The following is a 22,160-nucleotide window of genomic DNA, read 5'->3' on the forward strand; positions in this document are numbered from 1 at the left end:
AGAAAGGGATGCATTCCAGAGATAAGACTATAATCCTTCCACTTTATAAAACTCTGGTCCGACCGCATCTGGAGTATTCCGTCCAGTTCTGGTCGCCAGTCCTCAGGAGGGATGTGTTGGAGCTGGAGAGAGTCCAGAGAAGGGCAACTAAACTAATTAGGGGATTGGAGGACCTTGACTATGAAGAGCGTCTACAATCGCTCGATTTATTCTCCCTGGAGAAGAGACGTCTGAGGGGGGACATGATAGCAATTTATAAATATCTTAATGGGGATCCCAGCTTAGAAAAAAAGCTGTTCATTCGAAGGGATTGCATGAGGACTCGAGGGCATACAATGCGATTAGAGGAGAAGCGTTTTAACCTCAGGCAACGCGGGGGGTTCTTTACTGTTAGGGCAACAAGATTGTGGAATTCTCTACCACAAGAGGTGGTTTCTGCGGGTAGTATGGTGGCTTTGAAAAGACTCTGAAAAGACTCTTAGACTTACATCTCAAGGATCAGAACATTCAGGGGTATGTGAGATGATTACAGCCACACACACCTACACAGGTTGAACTAGATGGACTATTGTCTTTATTCAACCTCACCTACTATGTAACTATGTAACTATGTAACAAGGCTTTATACCCCTGTTGGGGTGAGGAGCTCCGGTGAGCGCATTCACATAAGGGGGAGAGCACGTGTGTGTACCCACCAGAGCACTAATGGAGGAGGAAGGCACAAGTCACATAGCACTTTTATGTTCATCTGGTCACTCAATAACCCAGCATTGATTACGGCTTTCAAATACTGGAAAATATTGGGACATTAAAACGGACTTTGCAGTTTTTGGAATAATTTTTGGACTTTACAATATTCCGTTATTGTCACATTTTGCACATTGGCACGCTAAGCACTTATAATATATATATATATATATTTATCCATTTTATTTATCACAGCACAATTTCCAAACTGCAAACAATCCCTCTAGTGGCAGCAGAAAAACACCAAATCACACACTGGTTTAATATTGTTAACTATCAGTATTTAATTTATAATCTGCACGGCACTTTTTGATATCAGTTTGTACAAATGTATTTATAGTTTTATGCTATTGCACTTCTATTACCTATCCATGATCCCACATGATCTATTTATTGATACCACACATCACAGCAGTGCATACTCATGCACATGAAGGATTAAAATAACACTGGAGAGGAGCGCCTACCCCAAACTCCGTTTTTCACATTTTAGATTTCCCATAGGAAATACAGGGCAGGCTGCAAACTCAAAACATTTTTTTTCCCACATAAAAAAATTTCCAGTGCGTGGGATAATACTCTAAAAGAACCTCAAGAGTAAATACCAGTCTAAGTGCCAAACCAGCCACAGCGAACATATGGCGGGCCAGAGCCTCCACCCTCCTATCAGCTGGATATTTAAAAGGCAGTGGACTCAACTGGAATGAAGGTAGCTTTATTTAAAATGGAAACTGGCGAGGTACTACAGGTACACCTTTAAACGCATGTAATCCTCCTAAGGACACCACAAGCAAAAAGTGCTTAGGAACCACTGCGTTTTGGACAACCCCACTGTTTTGTGACAATGCCAATGGGTGGCACAAAGCTGATCACATGGCCTAGCAGGCCGTGGCCTGAATTTTTGTGGAAGCCCAGCCGCAAGTGCACGGATCCCAGTCCAGCAGATGCCCAATGAGTGGGGACTCCAGCTTAACGCACTGGGGCCGCCCCCCAACAGAGGTGCCTGACTCTGACGTGGGGCCTAGTAGGCCGCAGCCTACATTTTTGTGTGCGCCCAGCCGCTTGGACGTGAGCCCCCGCGGAGCTGAACACCCAGGGGCAGTGGGGGGGGGGGGGGGGGAGGAGCGGATGCCCAAGCGGGAGCAGGGGCCGCCTCACGTAGTTTCCGCTAAGACCCACAGTGACCACTGACATTTTAGAGTTGCTGGGAGGGGGGGGGGGGGGGGAGGGAATCCCACCGTTACAGGGAGGGGTCCACGTCCACCCTCAGACCCTCCAGGATGGGGGGGCAGCTACTTACCATACCAGGAACAGGGTGGGCACCGTTCCAGACAGACCACCGCTCCATCGTAATGTGCGTGGTCTGCCAGGAAAAATGCTGCGACTCAGGCCAAGTTGTATGCGCCCTCGCGAGATGTTTAACTCGCAGGTCAACCCCATACCAGTGGGGCTATGTCGCGGCCGACCTAGCGCGGAGCTGCGGTCTGCACGCGCTCGCTAGCCGGGATGGGGGGACCCTCTGGATCTAGATTATCCAGTACATCGCCCAGTCCAGCAATTGATTGTAGATTCTCACAGGAAGAAAAATAAAGCTATTAAGAGGGAAAAAAAAAAAGAAAAAAAAATTGCCAGGACCAGGGTTCCCAGCAAGGAATGAGGTCCTTACTACTAACTAGGCAGAAAAAAAAAAAAAAAAAACGGAGTGCCTATAGCTTAGAGTGGGTGTATATCCCCTGGGAGGGCCCATAGGCGTAGTCAAGCTTTTTCCTGCCCAGTTTCCTACTCCAGTAGGGGGCAGTATATAGCCCAATGGTTAAGAAGAATCAGGAGATGTGTGTCAAAACAAAAGCAAAAAATATACTCTCTCGAATTAAAAAGAATACAGTAAAAGTAGCCCAATTTTTCTAGAATGTGAAAGATAATGTTACGCCGAGTAAACTGATACCCCAACATGTCATTCTTCAAAATTGTGCATGCTCGTGGAATGGCGACAAACTTTGGTACTTAAAAATCTCTATATGCGACATTTTAAAAAATTTCTACAGGTTACCAGTTTAGAGTTCGAGGAGGTCCAGTGCTGGAATTATTGCTCTATCGCTCTAACGATTGTGGCGATACCTCACATGTGTGGTTTGAACACTGTTTACATATGCTGGCATGACTTCACTTCTGTGCGCGAGCTCGGATGAACAGGGAGTTTTACATTTTTTTTTTATTTTACTTTTTTTTTTATTTGATCACTTTTATTCCTATTACAAGAAATGTAAACATCCCTTGTAATAGAAATAAGCAGGACAGGTCCTCTTTAACCAGTTCTGGACGGGAAAGATTTGCCCCCATTTTTTGAGATTCGGCACTGCGTTACTTTAACGGAAAATTGAGCGGTCGTGCAACGCTATACCAAAATAAAATGTAATTTTCCCTCCACAAATAGAGCTTTCTTTTGGTGGTATTTGATCACCTGAGTGATTTTTATTTTTTGCACTATAAATAAAAAATAGCGGCATTTCTGAAAAAAAATAAAAAAATATTTTTCACTCTGTTATACAACATTCACAAAAAAAAAAAAAAACATTTTAAATCACAATTTTTCATCCTTTTAGGCCAATTTATATTCTGCTACATATTTTTGGTAAAAAAAAAAAAAAAGCAATAAGTGTATTTTGATTGGTTTGCAAAGTTCTCGTCTATAAACTAAGGGAAAGATTTGTCATTTTTATTTATTTTTTACTAGTAATGGCAACGTTCTGTGATTTTTAGCAGGACTGCGACATTGTGGAAGACAGATCGGACCCCTGACATTTTTGAGAGGACCAGTGACATTACTACAGTAATCCGTGCTAAAAATATGCACTGTTACTGTAATAATGACATTAGCAGGGGATGGGTTAACCTAAGGGGTGATCAAAGGGTTAAGTGTGAGCCTAGGGGAGTGTTTTCTAACTGTGGGGAGGGGGGTGGGCTTGTAAAATGACCACAGAGACCTGTGATCCTATATAGAAGGATCACAGGCGTTCTGTGATCATTTCAGAGGGAAGAACGGTCAGCTGTGTTTACAACACCGCCGTCTCTGTGTATCGGCATCACCGCTGCCTAATGGGGGCAGGAGCGTGCCGCCCAGAACCCACGCACGTGACCAACGTAGGGCTACGCCTGTTCGCGCACGAGAGGCAGCCTTCCGCAGTAAGTCTGCGGTGGGTGGTCCTAATGCGAGATCTGGGTTCAAAAAGACCTCAGATCTCACATCCACACTTAAAGGGCCAGTTTTTTTTTTTTTTATTATTGCTTTTAAAGGCCATTAGGCGGAATCGAAATCTGACGCTGCTTCGGTCCTCCAAGGGCATAGAGTCGAGTGGGGGCCATCTTGCCCAGCACCACAGGGGATCGTATCGTTTTCCCCACTACCTCGGGCTCCGGTAAGCAGGGAAAACGACCGGGATGCGGTGGGAGGGGGGTGGTCACCTCTCCTGCCACTTATAAAAGTTATCTCGCAGCGAATCCACTGCTGGGACTAATTTTTATGTGAAAGAGGATCGCCAGCCATGTAGGAAAATACTGGGGTTATGGCAGCTATCTGCTGCCATAACTACGGTATATTTAATGTCCAAGTAGCAATGTAAATACACGGTGGACGGTCCGGGAGTGGTTAAACTACATTAACCACTTGCCGACTGCCTAACGCCGATCTACGTCGGCAGTCAGCCCCTCACAGGCAAAGTGACGTAGGGCTACGTCACTAGCTTGTGAGGGTCTAGGGAGGGAGCGCGCGTCACGGTGGTCACGGACCCCCCCACGCGTGTGACCGGCGGACCCGATGTCCGCCGGTCACTCGGCGATCGGCGGGGGAGAGGGAGAATGTCAGGCAGCTTGTGTAAACAAGCTGCCTGTCATTCTCCTTGCTGTTAGGATACTGATCACTCGGATCTAGTATGTAGATCCGTTGATCAGTGTCCATACAGCTCAAGCCCCAGCCAATCACAGTAGAAAGCACGCCCCTAGGGATACACACAGCCCCTCCCTCCCAAATAAAGTTAACCCCTTCACTACCAGTGTATTTTTACAGTAACAGTGCATATATATAGCACTGATTACTGTAGAAATGTCACTGGTAACCCCAAAAGTGTCAAAAATGTCAGTCAAGGGTCCGATCTGTCCGCCCCAATGTCGCAGTACCGCAAAAAAAAAAAAAAATCGCAGATCGCCGCCATTACACATTAAAAAAAAAAAACAACAAAAATGACAGAAATCTTTCCCTTTGTTAGTAAACGCGATAACTTTTGCGCAAACCAATCAAAATACGCTTTTTGCGATTTTTTTTACCAAACATAGGTAGCATAAAACAAATTGGCCGAAAAAGTAAAAAAAATTTTGATTTTTTTATTTTTTTTTTTTGGGAATTTCATATAAAAAAATGTGAAAAATATTGCTATTTTTGCAAAATTGACGTTCTTTTTTTGTTTATAGCACGTGATCAAAAAATCGCACAGGTGATCAAATACCACCAAAAGAAAGCTCTGTTTGTGGGAAAAAAAGGACGCCAAATTCGTTTAGGTACAGCGTCGCATGACCGCGCAATTGTCCGTTAAAGTCACGCAGTGCCGAATCGCAAAATACCCCCTGGTCGGAATGGGGGTAAAATCTTCCGGGGCTTAAGTGGTTAAAAGAATTTAAAAACACTGCACACAATTTCTCAATACACAAATATAAAGTGTGTGTTAAAGCAAAATAAAGACCTTTTCTCACAAGCTTTTTGTTCTGTACACTAAAACACTGAAAATGTTTCATTAAAGAGGAAGTAAACCCTCTGGAAAAAAAAAAAACCTGTAAAGACACAAGCATTATGAGCTAGTATGCATCGCATACTAGCTCATGAAATACCTAAAAACTAAGCCCCTGCAGCGCCGCCTGCTCAGCAACAGACCGGCCGACATGTTCGGCTGTCCTGCATGCGCGGATTACATCACTCCCGCACATGCGCGCGGGAGCCGCCGGTCACGGCACTGGGATCTGAAGAACGGCACGGGTGGCTGTTCCTTCAGAGCGCACGCAACGATGACGTCATCGACTGCATGCACTGTAAATATCTCCTAAACAATGCAAGTTTAGGAGGTATTTATAGCCACCTATAGGTAACCCTTAATATAGGCTTACCTATAGGTAAAAGTCTTTAAAGTGGGTTTACACCCACTTTAAACAAGTACAAAAAATACCGGCTTATCTTGCCAGAAGTGTAGTGCAATGCTCTCACAAGCGGATTTATCTTCCTGCTCAATTTTGCTAAAGGACAACCAGCCCCAATGTTTTGGAAAAACTGAATTTTTGTAAAATCTTACCTGTAAAATTCCTTTCTCTGAGTCCTCCGACAGCCGCCGCCATCTCTAAGTCATCACTATTGGGTATTGACTTCCGCTCCGCAGGAGTAGCTAGGCATAAGACTTGGTCAAAAGAACAAAAGCATTTGCATATACACACCCATGGGGGGCTGTCCCCCTTAGTCAATACCCCCCTGCAGTGACCACTCCCAACTCAATTTGGTAGCATAGCAGTAAGTGTACAAGAAAAAACCCCAAAAGAGGGGCAGGGACTGTCGGAGGACTCAGAGAAAGGAATTTTACAGGTAAGATTTTACAAAAATTCAGTTTTCTCTTACGTCCTCCGACAGTCGCCGCCACCTCTAAGTCCACTATTGGGATGTCCCAAAGCAGTGTAGACATGAGGGGTGGTAGACGCAACCGTAGAAAAGGCACTGCAGTACCAACATCAGAGAAAGGAACCTTACACGCACAGTAAGAGAACCTTCCGGGCAACAGAAAAGGCTCAACAGGAGCAACAGCCCAGGAAAGCAAATAATCCAGGGGATAAACAACCCCAAACGTCAGGGACCCACAACAAAACAAGGGTCCCTCATGACACTGCCGCACTGAGAACTTTGCGGCTAAAGGAGGCATCAGCTGATGCTAGAACATCCACCTTCTAGAATTTCGAAAAGGTGTGCACTGACGACCAAGTCGCAGCCTTGCACACCTGGGCCACCGAGGCACGATGCCAGTAAGCCCAGGACGCACTCAAAGACCTGGTAGAGTGCGCCTTAATAGGGAAGGGTGGAACCCGTTCCTTCAAAGCATAGGCCTGTTCAATGGTCTGTCTGATCCATTTGGCAATGGTCGCTGCAGACGCAGCCATGACCTTCCGAGGTCCCTAAGGAAGGACAAAGAGGGAATCCGTCTTCCGAAAGGACTCCGTAGACGACAGGTAAACCCTGATCGCCCTGACAACATCCAAGGAATGCAATGCAACCTCCTTGGGATGCTTAGGCTTCGTACAAAGGGAAGGCAGGCCAATGTTCTCATTAAGGTGGAATTCAGAGACCACCTTAGGAAGAAAAGACGGGCGTGGTCGCAAGACCACCTTATCCTTGTGAATTACCAAGTAAGGAGAGCGACAAGATAAAGCCGCCAGCTCCAAAACTCTGCAAGCCGAAGTGATCGCCACTAAAAAGGCAACCTTCTTAGACAGCAGAGGCAACAAAATCTCCCAGATGTTCACAAAGGGAGAACGCTGCAAAACGGACAGAACCAAGTTCAAGTCCCACGGAGGTAAAGGCTCCCTTTTGGGAGGAGCCAAATGTCGCACACCCTGAATGTAGGTGCAAATTAAATAATTAAACGCCACAGGGCGTTGAAAAAGAATAGCCAGTGCAGACACCTGGCCCTTTATCGTGGCCAGCGCCAGGCGCTGGTCCACCCCCGACTGGAGGAAAGCCAACACTCGACACCGAGTACGAGCGAGGGGAGAACCCCCTGGACTCACACCAGGCGAAATAGGCTTTCCAGGTACGGTAATAAATTTTACCAGAGGAGGTTTTCCTAGCCTTGATCAGGGTAGGAATGACCTCAGGGGAGAGACCCCTGTCTCTCAGGACCTGGGTCTCAACAGCCAGGCCGTTAAAGCCAGCGACTGCAAAGCAGGATGGAAGATAGGTCCCTGAGACAGTAGATCTTCCTCCATTGGCAGGTGAACAACGTCCGCGTACCAGGACCGGCGTGGCCAGTCCGGCACTACCAGAATCACCAGATGCGGTTCTGAGGCTAACCTGCGAAGGAACCTGGACAACAACTGAATCGGAGGAAAGGCATACATCAGACGATACTGATGCCAAGGGACCACCAACGCATCCGAGGAGTCTGCCAGAGGATTGCGCGTTCTTGCCACGAACCTTTCCACCTTGTGGTTTAGCCAAGACGCAAACAGATCCACGTCCGGGGATCCCCACTTCGCACAAAGCATTTGGAAGACCTCCGGGTGTAGGGACCATTCCCCCTGGTCCAGGGTCTGGCGGCTCAGATAGTCGGCCTGCCAATTCTCCACACCCGGAATGTGAACTGCCGAGATTGCCGGGACACGAGTCTCGGCCCAAGACAGAATGTCGGTCAGCTCCCGGGCCGCCCGGGCACTCCTGGTGCCCCATTGGTGGTTGATGTAAGCCACCGCGGTAGCATTGTCCATCTGTACCCGAACCGGACGGCCCCGAAGTAGATCCAACCACTGGAAGAGACAGAGTTTGATCGCTCTCAATTCCAATATGTTGATCGGAAGGGAGGATTCCTCCCCCGACCAAGTGCCCTGGGCAGACAGGTTGCCCAGGACTCCACCCCAGCCCGACAGGCTGGCATCCGTGGTAATCACCGTCCACAGCAACGGACGGAAGGACTTGCCTTCTGACACAGCCGGGGACTGAAGCCACCACAAAAGATCCATTCTGGTTTGGCGGCTCAATGAGACACTCAGATCCAAAGACTGAGGCAGTCTGTCCCACCTGGCCAGGATCTCCGCTTGGAGACCGCGTGTGAAACTGGGCAAAGGTTATCGCCTCGAAGGCCGATACCATCAACCCTAGGGACCGCATGCAGGTCCTGAGTGACGAGGATGGCTTGTCCTGAAGGGACCTGATCTCGTCCTGTAAGGTCCGGGGCTTGTCCTCCGGCAAGAACACCTTTGCTTGAGCAGGGTCCAGAACCATTCCCAGATAGGAAAGACGAACCGAAGTAGACAAGGTCGACTTCTGCACGCTGATGGTCCATCCAAACTCCTGGAGCGTCTGTACCGTGGTGGACAGATCGCGCAGTAGGTCCTGGGGGACACTCGTTCTTAAGAGGAGATCGTCCAGATATCCCAAGACCGCAATGCCCTGAGCCCTCAGCAGGCCCAGAACAGGTGCCAACACCTTCGTAAAGACCTTTGGAGCCGAAGCGAGACCGAAAGGTAACGCCACAAACTGATAGTGGTCCTCCGCTATAGCGAACCGAAGGTACCTCTGGTGACCCTCGAAAATGGGGATGTGTAGGTACGCATCCTGCAGGTCTATGGAGGCCAGGAATTCCCCTGGACTCAGGGAGGCCACCACCGAACGGAGAGATTCCATACGGAACTTTCGAACGCGCATAAAGCGGTTCAGAGCTTTTAGGTCCAGAATAGGACGCACCTTGCCCTCCTTTCTGGGCACAGTGAACAGATTGGAATAAAATCCCTGAAACCTGTCCCAATGAGGCACCGGGACAATCACCCCCTGAGCAAGGAGGTCCTGCACTGCTTGATGCAGGTCCTGCAGGCGCCCTGGGGTCAAATGAAGATTTGAGGGGAAAAAATCTGTCCGCCAGCCGGGAAAGGAATTCGATCTTGTACCCTGATCGAATGATTTCCTGAACCCACCTGTCCGGAATTCGGAGCAGCCAAGGTTGGAGGAAACCGCGCAAACGTCCCCTAACCCCCGAAACTGGTGAGGGTGCCCCTTCAGGCAGAGGCGGATTGACCCGCCGTACCGGCATTGCCGGACTTCTGCTTGCCCGCCCAGGGCTTCTTCTGGCCACCTTGGCCCTTGAAGGGCTTGCCCTTGGTCTGATTCCTAAAGGCACGAAAGGACCCCTGGTTGGGTCGAGAAGCGGAACCCCGCTTTCCACGAAAGGACTCTTTCTTGGGGTTCTGGGGCAGCATGGTGCTCTTACCCCCCCGTGACACCTTTTACCAAAGTATCCAACGCCTCGCCAAAAAGGCGAGAACCAGCATAGGGAAAATCAGCAACTGTTTTCCGTGATGTCTGGTCAGCAGACCAGCTCTTCAGCCAGATCAGTCGACGGTTAAGCACCGTGACACTAGATAGGCGTGCAAGCAAAGGGGCCTCATTTAAGACCGCATCGCACAAATACATGACTCCTTGGTGAATTTGATCCACCATCTCCAGCCTGGCAGGTGGGACAGAATCAGACACGAGGTTGCTCCCAAGCACCTTAGTCCAATCAGCCACCGCCTGAGCCACCAAAACAGGTTTGAGCAAGGAACCCACCACCGTGTAGGAATGGCGGGCCAGAGACTCCAACCTCCTGTCCGTGGGAACCCGAAATACCGGGGTCTCAGTAGGAATCAAGGTAGCCTTGCTCAAAACTGCCACAGTGTGATCCACCTGTAGAGGCACACACCATCGCAATTCCATAGCCGGTGCAAAGGGATAAAGTAACTTAAACTGACTAGGTACCAGGAATGGATGTTTTAAAGTGTGCCACAGTTCATTAACAGTGTAATGAAACTCAGCGGGGCAGGGAAATACCTGCGCCGACTTGCGGGTCCTGTGTGTCCCAAATGATGACACGATGCCCGGAGGACTGGGCTCATCCTCCAAATATAGAGTTTCCTTAACAGTAACAATCAACTCATCCATGGTCGCGCGTTCAGGCGACCCCGGGGGAGAAACAACCCCCTCCACCTCTGCCTCCCCCTCAGACCCCAGCGGGTCTAAGGATGAGCGAGACCCTGAAAAGGGCACGCCCGCCGCAGCAGCCATATCACCGTCTGAATCAGAGGAGAGAGAGATAATCTGGGCCTCTTCCTAGCAGCACGTTCAGCCATCAGCACCTCCATTTTGGACACCAAGGACGCCACTACAGCGGCCAAATCAGGTATAACAGGGGCCCCAGCAGGACTGGGGTCCCCCACCAGGGCTGGAGGAAATTTGCTATCCTGAGAATCCATTGCTCGAGGTGAAAATAACAGTGCAAGAAAAGGGTACTGTCCCTTTAAAACCGCTGCGGAGTGCGCAGCCCACCGCTATATATACAGTGACAAAAGACCCCCCAATAAGCGAAGAAAACTGAGCCAGAAATGACACAACAGAAGGTTATGGAAGAGACAGTCTGCAGAGCCCCACAGAGTGTTACCACCTAGATCGCTGCTTCAGAGGAAAAGGAAGTGAGGTCATGAGAGGCCGAACTATAAGCTGCAAATGACCCAGGGAAAATGGCTGCCCATAGAACTGAATGGGAGACTTCGGGAAAATGGCCGCCGACATGTGCATGGAACGAACGTTCTGCGACACGCAAGATGGCGCCAAAACAGCATGTAAATCAGCCCACAGTGAAGCCAACATGCTTGCCCAAATGAAAGATGGCGGACCGCGCGGTTTTTCCCCGCTGCGGCCGCCACACACACAGTCTGCACCCCCTAACACACCGAAGTGACACAGGGGAAGGGGCCCCCCACACAGATAAACAGACCCCCCACAGGGATCGCAATAGGGAGCCCCACACCGGCACAGACATGGGGGACACACAGCAACACAGGACTGCCACCCCAGACAGAGGCCCCACACAGAAGTACTTACCTGTACCAGATGGCATGGGGTGCCTCTCAGAACGGAAGGCCGCTGTCCTCAACTGACAGGGAATGCCTTTTGCCAAGGACATTACACTGCATATTGCAGATTTGTCCAGTGAGGTAGCCACCTCACAGCTGCATCCCTGCAGCGAGCAGGGATGGGTCATTCATAATGCCAGGACGAACCATGGCTGAACGCTCGATGGCGGGCTGGGGGGTCCATCTGACACTCTGCCCTGGAGAACCAGGGCAGTCAGTCCGAATCCAGGCTCCGCATGAATCCATCTTCATCCGAAGAAACGACTAAAACTAAAGCTGACAAAATAAACAGCTAGTATAAGAAAGAAAAAAACTGACATTTTCCAAAAGCAATCAAATAAAAAGATTAGGAGGCTGAGACTGTAGCCCCAGCACAGGGAAAGCCTAACTACTCCTGACGCTAGGCAGAAAGAAACTGCGTAGGGAGTGGTCACTGCAGGGGGGTATTGACTAAGTGGGACAGCCCCCATGGGTGTGTATATGCAAATGCTTTTTTTCTTTTGACTAAAGGCCCGTACACACGTACCGATCGTCGGCATACAAACGTCGGCGGACTAAAGATCTGCCGATTGTACGCTTGTTAGTATGGTGCCTCCAACAGCTGTCTGCGCACATTCTGCGGACAAGAGTCTTTCTTGCAAACATTAAAATTATTGTATGCCGACACCAGAACGGACGATTGTTCGCCAGTCAGTACAGAATTCTGCCGACAGACCGCAGATTTGCAAGACTGGGCATGCTCAGAAAAGAAAAAACACAGGGAAAGTTAACCATTACATGACATCACTTCTGCAGTCGGCTGTAGTCGGCGGACAAAATTCTTGGGCAGTCTTTGCACTTTTCAACAGACACCGACATCCCGGGGAGAAAAGAGGAACGTTTGTATGCCGATGATCGGTACGTGTGTACGGGGCTTTAGTCTTATGCCTAGATACTCCTGCGGAGCGGAAGTCAATACCCAATAGTGATGACTTAGAGGTGGCGGCGACTGTCTGAGGACGCAAGAGAAAAGGGGGTTGGTAGAACAAACCTACTTCTTGTCCTAAGGCGACAATGCTACTCCTCCACAGATACAGTACAATGAGTGAACTTTGTTGCCTTAGGACAGAAAGTGTGTTATTTTCGGTGAAACATTAAAAAGTGATATTAAACCTTCAGCGCTTTCAGCAGCCAATTTAATCACTTACTGAACATGCAGCTTTAACATCTTGCCTATAATGTTCTATTATCATAACTGCCATCTTGTGTTTCTGGATGGCTTCCCTTACAACGTCCTAGAATCCACCCGTGCATGTAGGGACTAGAGTTGTCCCTACACTGTGTTCATCAGAAACGCAGAAAGAAACCAAGTGAACAGAGTCCAGTAATTCTGACAAAGAAAATCTCCAAAAAAAAAGTTATACAAAACTAACATAGGTCCTGATGATGGAGGCTGTCAAACTGTCTCCATAGCAACATGTTTTGAGGCATCTGCCTCACTTTCTCAAGGCTAAGGCGTAGAGACAGCTGGGGAATGTAAAAGGGGGGGGGGAGACTTGGATTGTAAAGTCTTTTTTTTCCTAAAAACAAACCTGTTATACTTACCTCCTCTGTGCAGTTAGTTTTGCACAGAGCAGCCCGGATCCCCCCTTCTAAGGTCCCTCGTTGCTGCTCCTGGCCCCTCCTTCCTATTGACTGCTCCCACAGCAAGCAGCTTGCCATAGGGGCACCCAAGCCGAGCTGAAGCTCTGCGTGTCCATTCAGACAAGGAGCTGCTGTTCAGCCCCACCCCCTCTCTGAATGGAGGACTGATTGACAGCTGCGGGAGCCAATGACGCCGCAGCTGTATCTCAGCCAATCAGAAGGGAGAGTCCAGGATGGCCGAGGAACATTGCTGGACAGAGATGGGGCTCAGGTTAAGTATTAAGGGGTGCTGGGGAGACTGCTACACCCAGAAGGTTTTTTATCTTCTGCATAGAATGTATCAAGATAAAAAACAAACATTCTGACTTTACAACTTCTTTGAGGTTGGTCTGAGAGCTGGGAAGCTGAGCGCCGCAGGCAATATTGCCACAATGTCCCATTAGGTTAAAAGTATAAATGGACTCCAATAAAGCAGAAATCAGAAGGGGAACCATCATTAAAATATGTAGTGCATGTACAGTATTATTGCACCCAGTTAATAAATAGCTCAATTTTAAACACAAATATTTTATTTTAACATGATTTTTTTTATTTCCATATGGTTCACTCAATTTATATAGGCCATGCGATTTATCAACATGGTACAATATACAGTACATGAACTATATATTTTAATGATATATTCCCTTTTGGTTTCAACTATATTTCGGGTCCTTTCCGGATAAGACAGTGGAATCAGTCTGCATATGTTCAGTTTGGGGTGTATTGCTAGAGAGGGTCAGGTCAGGGATCCTGCATCCTCATAGGACAGTGAGAGCAGTATGAAAACTCCTCCTACAAGTTTTAACCAGACACTGATAGAAGTCACAAGACTGCTATATACTGCCGATGAGAAAAGGTATTTAGCCATTCACATTTACTAAAATGATTGCATTTCCCATGTTGATACAGATATAGTGAATTCAGGGTCCTGGGTTTAACACTAACCTAATGGGACAATGTGGCAAACATGCAGGCAGCATTCAGTCCAATCCCAATTTTTTTCCCCATTTAAGTTCCTCTGAGGTCTCCTTAGCTTGAAAAAGAGGCTAATCCCTTGAAACGCATTGCTAAGAAGATAGTTTGATCCTCCCTGTCAGTGCTAGGAGTACAACGGTCGACTAATGTAGTTTCTGGTCCTTGGTCCATTTGCTTGTTCCAACTGTGTGCAGCACCAGGCCACCCATGTGGAGTCGTGTGAATGTAGGCTAAGGTTGCACTCACTTTTCTCTGATGTGCATTCCATTCATCAATGTGCATGCATCATGACACACATACACACTCACTTTTTCAAATGACAGAAAAGACAGAACTTAAGAGTGATTTTCGTGAAAGTGGTAATGCTGAAGGGTGCCCTGCTGACTCATTTGAAATGTTAGGATACAGTCACTTTATTACACCTTTACAGTTTTAATAAATCTATTCACCAAATGTCAAACAACTCTACTTACCTGTCCTACCAACAGATGATTCAGATGAACTGTTAAAACCAGATACTGGCGATTTCAACGGTGCTGTACTACGATTACTAGCTTGATTATAGATGCCAGAGGATCCCACAGGTGGCAGGGATTGCCTGGAAGATAATGTAACTGGATGATTTGAAGGGATAGCCTGTACAGCCAAAGTAGAAGGAACAGAACTGGCTGGTGAATTCCTCTGAATGTTTGGGCTAGGCATTGGAGGGCTGTTGACTGTCTTTGTCACAGGTAATGTAACAGGTGTCTTTGTAAGATTACCAGTTGTAGACTGATTTTGTACTGGGATGAATTCAACATTGCCAGACTGCTGATTAGTCACCAATGTCCCTGTGGTGCCTTGAAGGATCTGCGATTGGGAAGGCATAGCAACTGGAACATGCAGAATAACTGGCAAAGACTGGAGGGAAACAGACACTGGTTGGGTGCTGCTGGTTGATACCTGACTGTTTCCAACAACTGTTGCAGTACTAGATGCAGAGAGAACAGAAGGAATAGCTGGAGATGAAGTAACCGGTGGATTAGGTTTCGACTGAGCACTTTGAGTGTTCTGAGCATTTACTGTAATGCAAAAAAATAAAAAAAATATTTACATCATCAAGCTTCAACACATTCAGACATACACACACAAATCTATATTTATTTTTTACAAGGATATACAGGTATAAAAAAAAAAAAAAAAACTTTAAAAAGCACAAAGAAAGCGCAACCTACTTTTTTGCTGAATAAGCTTCCAATCAGGAGGTGCCCTGGTTTGAAGAGTACTATTAGATGGCTGGCTGGCTGGTATTTGTGAAGCAGCTGATGTCCGTAATGGTAAAGTAGAAGAGTTTGGGGTAGTAGACGTAGTAGGCAGAACTAAAATATAACGAAACAAGCTGTACAAACTACAGTAAAAATTTTAGGTATTCAAATAGATTTTTAAAATCATGCAGCTCCACAAAAAGTTTTTTCTTTTAGAAAAACAACACACATACTGCCTGTCATGGGGATAATAGGCTTACCACATGGTTTTGCCTTGTCTATTACGGGACACAGGAATTCTATTAAAGTCAGGTTGTACTGCTGCCTGTGTGGGTTGGGACATTGCAAAAAAAAAAAAAAAAAAAGTCAGCTGGCCCTGTATAACCCCCTCAACCCAGCATAACGTTTTACAAGAAAACATTTATTGGATGCATGCTGTACGCCATGTAAAGAAGCCTTCAGATTGCCATGCCGAATTTTACAGAAAATTACAGCCCTGCAAATTGAAAAGGAAAGGTAATTTTTTTTAACAACCTTAAAAATAAAAAAAATAAAAAAAAAAAAAAAAAAAACGAACATGGTTCTTGCATAGCAACTGTACATGCTAATTTTTTATCGACTATATTTAGGCTTCAAAATCCAGCCAAAGCTTGTTAGAACGAACTGCACTCCTGTGATCCACAGAAGAAAAGTACAGCCAGAGAGCCTGAGCCAGCCACTAACCCCCTCACTAACCCCCTCCGAGGAAAGAGCCAGGGACTGACAGTCACCAGCTCTCTGCTCACGGAGCAGTGGTCTGATCACTCAGTTCTCATAGCCGGCTGTGGACAGATGCAGCATCAGAACGAGCAGACACACAGACTGTAGCCTACGCATCTGTACCAACGTCAGTCCCATGCTAGACAAGCTTAGATGCTTGCAACAAGACAAACAAACTTAAGCACACAGCTCCAGACATTTTCTGAAATCGCTCTATGACGAGAGATAGGAGGGATCCTCAAAGTTAGCTTTACCATTCTGACACGGTTTGGCAGATAAGGACACTGCAAAAATATGATGGAGAGCCACTCTAGTCAAATCAAGCAGGGATCTACAGATGGAATTTTGTCACCTATCCTGAAAAGGGAAGACACCTCTAATCCATCCAGTAGTGTGCCTGTGAAATGTGGATAACTGGTGCATCCACATTGGAAAGATGTCAGTTTAATTTCTGACACTATCAGAAGGGGCCAAGGATCTTTTAGGGTATTTCAGGTCCTCAGAGGACCAAACTGGGTGTAATAAGAAGGTTTTAACAGCTAAATGGAGCTCTTAAATACCTTTAGTAAAGGAAACAGTCCATAAAATGCCCGCACTAGCTGGCCGTGCATGCACCAGTAACCATGGCCCTTTCCCAGTTTTTAGAAATGTCTAGCCATCCCATCACCTGTACACATGCCAATTCCAGCACATATTTGGGCATGCCAACATTTTGCCTGTGAAAGGGCTGTTCTCTGGGCACGTGGGTGGCAGATTTGAAATCAAGCACTTGGCTTTAGATGCTTGCTTGCTGTCACTGATTGAGCCTGCCATAAGTCAGTACTCAACTGTCGATGTAGACCAGGTTCGATGACAGAGCCAGAGCAGCCATAACTGTTGAGTGAGCCTTCCACACTAAAACCCCTTCCCTCCCCCGCCCCCCCCCCCCCCCAACTCCTCTCTTGCCTTAACCACTACACTATACACTGACAGCTACACCAATGCACAGACCCTGACACAGTTAACATTTATTTGTGTTAAGTGAACTGTATTGAAATGTCACAATTGAGATTTCATTTTTCATGAAGTGTTTTGGCCACAGTGAGGTGCAAAGCAGTGGATTGAATTTGCCTGATAGAAGAAGATGAGACAATTTTCTTGGTCTTGCAGTGGGACTGTACTGGCCAACTCGGCTGCCAAGAGCAGTCCTACTGAAATTGGAGTGAAAGTGGCCCTTGGAGGTAGACTCGGTTAAAAAGTAAAGTTTCCTCTAACTTTATAGGTAAAAGCCTAGGATAAGGCTTACCTTTAGGTACTGTAAATATATTCTAAACATGCACCGTTTAGGAGATATTTACTTTTCTTGCAGCCAGTAACATCACTGGCGAATGCGCTCTGAAGGAACGGCTGCCCAGTTCCATACTAGCTCATTAGTATCCTCTACTGCATCAGAAGCATTTGAATGCAGGGATGCATCCTCCAGGAGAGGGTCTGCGTCGCCAGCGACCATGTCAGCCTCAGAGTCTGAGGTCTGAGAGGAGACGAAAAAGCTGCTGCAATAACCCTAAGTTCCATATTAGCTATATGGTATCGGATGTATACATGTAAGGCACATTGCTTGGTTTTTAAATCTCAATTTTGTACTATGTGATGTGATCATTATACCATTATGTAAAAATAAAACAAAATGGATTTTATGTATTGTATTCTTACTATTACTACTACAATTTGCTGCCTAAAAAGTCCTGCTGGGGTGATAGCTTGTGTTTTATATTGCATTTAGGGATGTGGTAGACAGTTTTCTGATCTTTACAACACTTAACTACTCTCCTCTATATAGGCTTGCAAAAAAAGGTATTCCTTTACAACATAGCTGAAGAAAAGGTGTTCAATCCCTTTGAAACACTGAAAAGTGTCTCAACCTTCTGTAGGTGCAGAACAACTCAACTGTAATAGGATTTCTGTGTCTACTAATGGGTGATAGTCATCACCAAACAAGTCTGTATTAGTGTCTTACCAGCAGTTGACATCTGCAAATTTGCTGAAGTTGTTTCTCCCACACTTCGTTTTGATTCTAACATTTGTCTCACAGTGCCTGAACTCCTACAGAACAAAGGAAATCATTTAAGACTAATCAGTCAAACAGACTTACAAAATGAAAAAAAAAAAAAAAAAAAAAACACGATTTGGGGGAAACAAAAATTTAACTGGGGAAAAAGCATTTTTAAAGTCTTAAGCCCGGTACACCGCGCAACCTTTTTTCGTTCAACCCTGCTGTGCTATTGTATTCAGAAAGGGAAACTCCCCTCCCCTTAAATCCACCCCCTTCAGAATACATTGATTGAATGCTGGTTTTCCAGCATGTCCTTCGACAAAAGCCAGTTAATAGATCAGCTTCTGTAGGACAGACTACTGCACACACCTGCTGGACCAGCCGATTTTTGGAATGCATGTATCCAGCATTAAAAATCCACTATAGTTTCTTTTACATTTTAAAGCGGTTTTCCAGCTGGGGGGGAATTAAAAATCAGACTTAATATATAGACCCTTACCTGTCCAGGGAGCCCGCAATGCCAGCACCCCAGCCGATTTTCAGATTGGCTACCGCCATTTGTTGCAAGGAAAACCGGCACAGCCAGTTCCCTGCTGTGCATGCCAAAGCGTGCTGCGCATTTTAATTGGCTAGGTGGCAGGGAAAAGAAGGAGGGGGGCCGAACGTCTGAGGAAGTCGGGAAGGGGGCGTTAGCAGATGAGCGGAGTTCCACTTTAAAACCTGGCACTTTATAGTTTTAATAAAATGGCACTGAAAAGGACGATCTGACCTTTTTGTTGCCAGAAACCACCCCTCCCCCCAACACACACACACACACACGTTAAAGTACTTTTTTTGCATTAAAATTTACTTATCCAAAACAAAAACTGTCTGGAAGCAGAGGCCATACAGGACAAAATAATGGTAATTCTAATGCAGGTTGAATAGTTTATAAAATTTGTGCAACAGTGTATTAATTCTATACAGCACATCTAGATCTAGGCACAAAACTTCCAAATTTACCATTAAGCTTAAAGTGGTTGCTAAGCCACTTGTATAAAATGATCTAATCCCCTCTGTAATAGAACACCAAGTGCTCCTGGACCTGTGTTCTAGAAAAGTATGCAGATCTGTACCTAAATCCGAGCATCTCTCGACGCTCACCTGACTCCTCAGATTTCTCTCTGCCCGGGAAGGGGAAGAGGGGAGAAAGAGCCGAGGGGTCAAGTGATCGCCGGTAGCCACTCCGATTTAGGTACAGATTGCATATTTTTTCTATAAACAGGGGCAGTTATTGTTCTATTACAGAGGGGATTAGATCATATTAAAATAATTATGAGAGCAGCAGGAGGAAAGGGGGTGGGCACTGACGAACAGACGGGGAAGGAGGGGGGGGGGTGGTTCACTTCCTTGCACCATTTGCACAGTGCACTTTACCACATCACCATTTATATATTCAATATTTATTTGATTGATTTATTTAGGACTGTCACTTCCAGTTTATGTGTTCATTTATTCTTGCATATTTATAAATTTTTATGGGATTAAGCGCCAATTTTACCTTTTTATATGCATGCGCATTGATGTAATATGCCCCATGTCAGGGAAACCCAAAGAACATGTAAAAACAGTATTTGCAGGCTAGGTTTGCTTTATGTGGTTACAGACGTACTTTAGTGAAAATTATAATTTGAACATTAATTGGCTTAAGGCTCTTGCACACTGCAGGTTTTTTTCGCCTGCTCCTAGGGACATCTTATTTTTTGCCTATAAATGCCCCTGCAGGTTCCATCCATGCACACAAAGGCGTTTAGAGACCATTATGAATCCTGCTGCCAAGGCTAACCCACCTAACCATCCACTCAGTGTCTGCTACTCCTCTCAGTCAATCCCTCCACTGGCTTCCGCTCACCCAACAAATTCAATTTTAAATCCTAACCACCTACAAAGCCATCCACAACTCAGCCCCCCACTAAATCACTAACCTAGTCGCAAAATACCAACCTAATAGTTCTTACCGTTCCTCCCAATACCTCCTGTTCTCTAGCTTCCTCGTCACCTCCTCCCATGGTCGCAGGATTTTTCCAAGCCTATCCCATCCTATGGAACTCCCTACCCCAATCTGTACCATTATGTCCTACTCTGCTTGCTTTTAAACGATCCCTGAAAACCCTCTTCAGAGAAGTCGGTTATGCACACACCAAACTGCACTATTTTTATCCGTCAGATCATCCTTCAGTTTTTAACTTTTGTATCACTTGACCCTCCCTCCTAGATAGTAAGCCCTAATGAGTAGGGCCCTCTGATTCCTACGGTATTGAATTGTATTGCACGCCCTTATGTTGTAAAGCATTGTGCAAACTGTTGATGCTATATAATTCTTGTATAATAATAAAAATAATAAAGGAGTTTAGAGGCAGGGGCGTTTAGAAGTAAAAGGCCCTAGAGAATAAATTGGTGGGTTTTGCAATGCTTTAGGTCACACAATATTTCTCCAGCATTACTTCAAATGCAATGTTTTCAGAAAAAAAAATCAAATTTAATGAGCTTTAATGCACAAAAACAATATAATACGCAATTGTTTGGTAAAATATAAAAGATGTTGTTTCGACGAGTAAATAGATACCAAACATGTAAAGATTTAAAAATTGTGTACGCTAATGGAACAGTGGTACTGAAATATTTCCATAGGCGACGCTTTAAAACCCTCTACAGGTTACCTGATTAGAGTTGCACAGGAGAGGTCTGGTGCTAGAAATATTGCACTCGCTATAACCCTTGCGTAGATACCGCACGTGTGGTGTGAACATTGTTGATATAGATTTGTGTATGCGAGATATGCCCATGCGATCGCCTTTGCACATGAACACAGAGGGACAGGGGCACTTTTTTTTTTTTTTTTAAACACATTTTATGAACCAGCCAGTAAACAAAACCGAAACAGAAAATATTCGTTAGTTCGTTTTTTTAGACCATAGTGATGATCGGGGACTTTCTGGATTGCTTTTGGTATTAAGCCTAAAACCAAAATGTAACCTATTGCAGCTTACCAGTCTATACTTGCCTGAGCCTGATTTTGATCCAGCTATGTGCCCAAGATCAGTGGCTCTCTCCCTCCTCACAGGGCAGATTGATAGCAGTGGGAGCCAGTTTGTTCTGCTGCGGCGAGGGAGGGGCTAGAGCCGCTCCATCTATGCCTGAGTGTAGACAACGGGTCTCGGGATCAAGTCCACACAAGTGCCCCCATAGTGGTTACCTATGGAGGTACTTGCCAACAGAGGCAGAGCAAGAAGAAGCAGCAGGAGACCTCAGAGGATCGGGGCTGCTCTTTCACTGCACAGAGCAGGCTTGCATTACCGGTTTATTAAAAAAGTTCTACATAAATACACACTTTATTTGAATCACTTGATACCACTTTAAAGTAATCAGTCGCTTTATTCCAGCTTACCTGTAAGGTACTGTATTGGAGTTAGAGCTTGAAGTTAAATCCATTACTGCCGACTTTCCTGGTGATGCAGTCTGGTTAACTGTGGTTTGCTGTATATGATATGCAAGAAAATGTTATTAAATATTGGCCAGTTAAGAAAATAATTCCAGGTATAGAAATCGGACATGAGAAAATATGAAACATGACATGAAAATGACAAAGTATTTATCCTTTGTTGCTATATTACATGCCCATATTTTATCCAAGAAAAAAAAAAAAAAAAAAAAAAAACTTATCTGTAAATTCCTTCTCTTACAAATACAGCATAGGACACAAACTCTAGATATTCACAGATCCTGGGTTAGAGGCTGCTACCTTTAGGTGAGTGGGCACATGCAAAGCTTTGCTGGACATGCTCACTGGGTGCACCCCATTTCCTGCCCCACTCATTGAAACCTACTTTTTTTTTAAGCAAGCAATGCAGAGCAACACAGGAACAAAAGGAGAGGGTGGCCTGTGACCTCCAAGATATAAAACTTACAGGTCATAATTCCTCTCATCTTATCTCATTTTAAACTTGGTAGAAAAAGTATTAACCGCATACCAGGTGGAAGTCTTGCAAAGCTGGGCAACAGGGGCTTGATGTTGG

At 45.9% G+C, this 22,160-nt stretch overlaps 1 protein-coding gene across 2 annotated transcripts in view; it reads right to left on the reverse strand.

Annotated features, from left to right (window-relative positions):
* Positions 1-22,160, reverse strand: part of ATF7IP (activating transcription factor 7 interacting protein) — a 233,313-nt gene that overhangs the window by 77,231 nt on the left and 133,922 nt on the right. For both annotated transcript variants that reach the window (XM_082266006.1, XM_082266007.1), the window contains exons 7-10: positions 21,533-21,621; positions 18,070-18,155; positions 15,285-15,428; positions 14,544-15,131 (exon numbers count right to left, since the gene is read on the reverse strand). In XM_082266006.1, the coding sequence (XP_082122132.1) occupies positions 14,544-15,131; positions 15,285-15,428; positions 18,070-18,155; positions 21,533-21,621 (907 nt within the window). The remainder of the gene's footprint in view (positions 1-14,543; positions 15,132-15,284; positions 15,429-18,069; positions 18,156-21,532; positions 21,622-22,160) is intronic.

The sequence above is a fragment of the Pelophylax lessonae genome, assembly GCF_965119305.1.
Source record: "Pelophylax lessonae genome assembly, chromosome: 8".
NCBI lineage: Eukaryota > Metazoa > Chordata > Amphibia > Anura > Ranidae > Pelophylax > Pelophylax lessonae.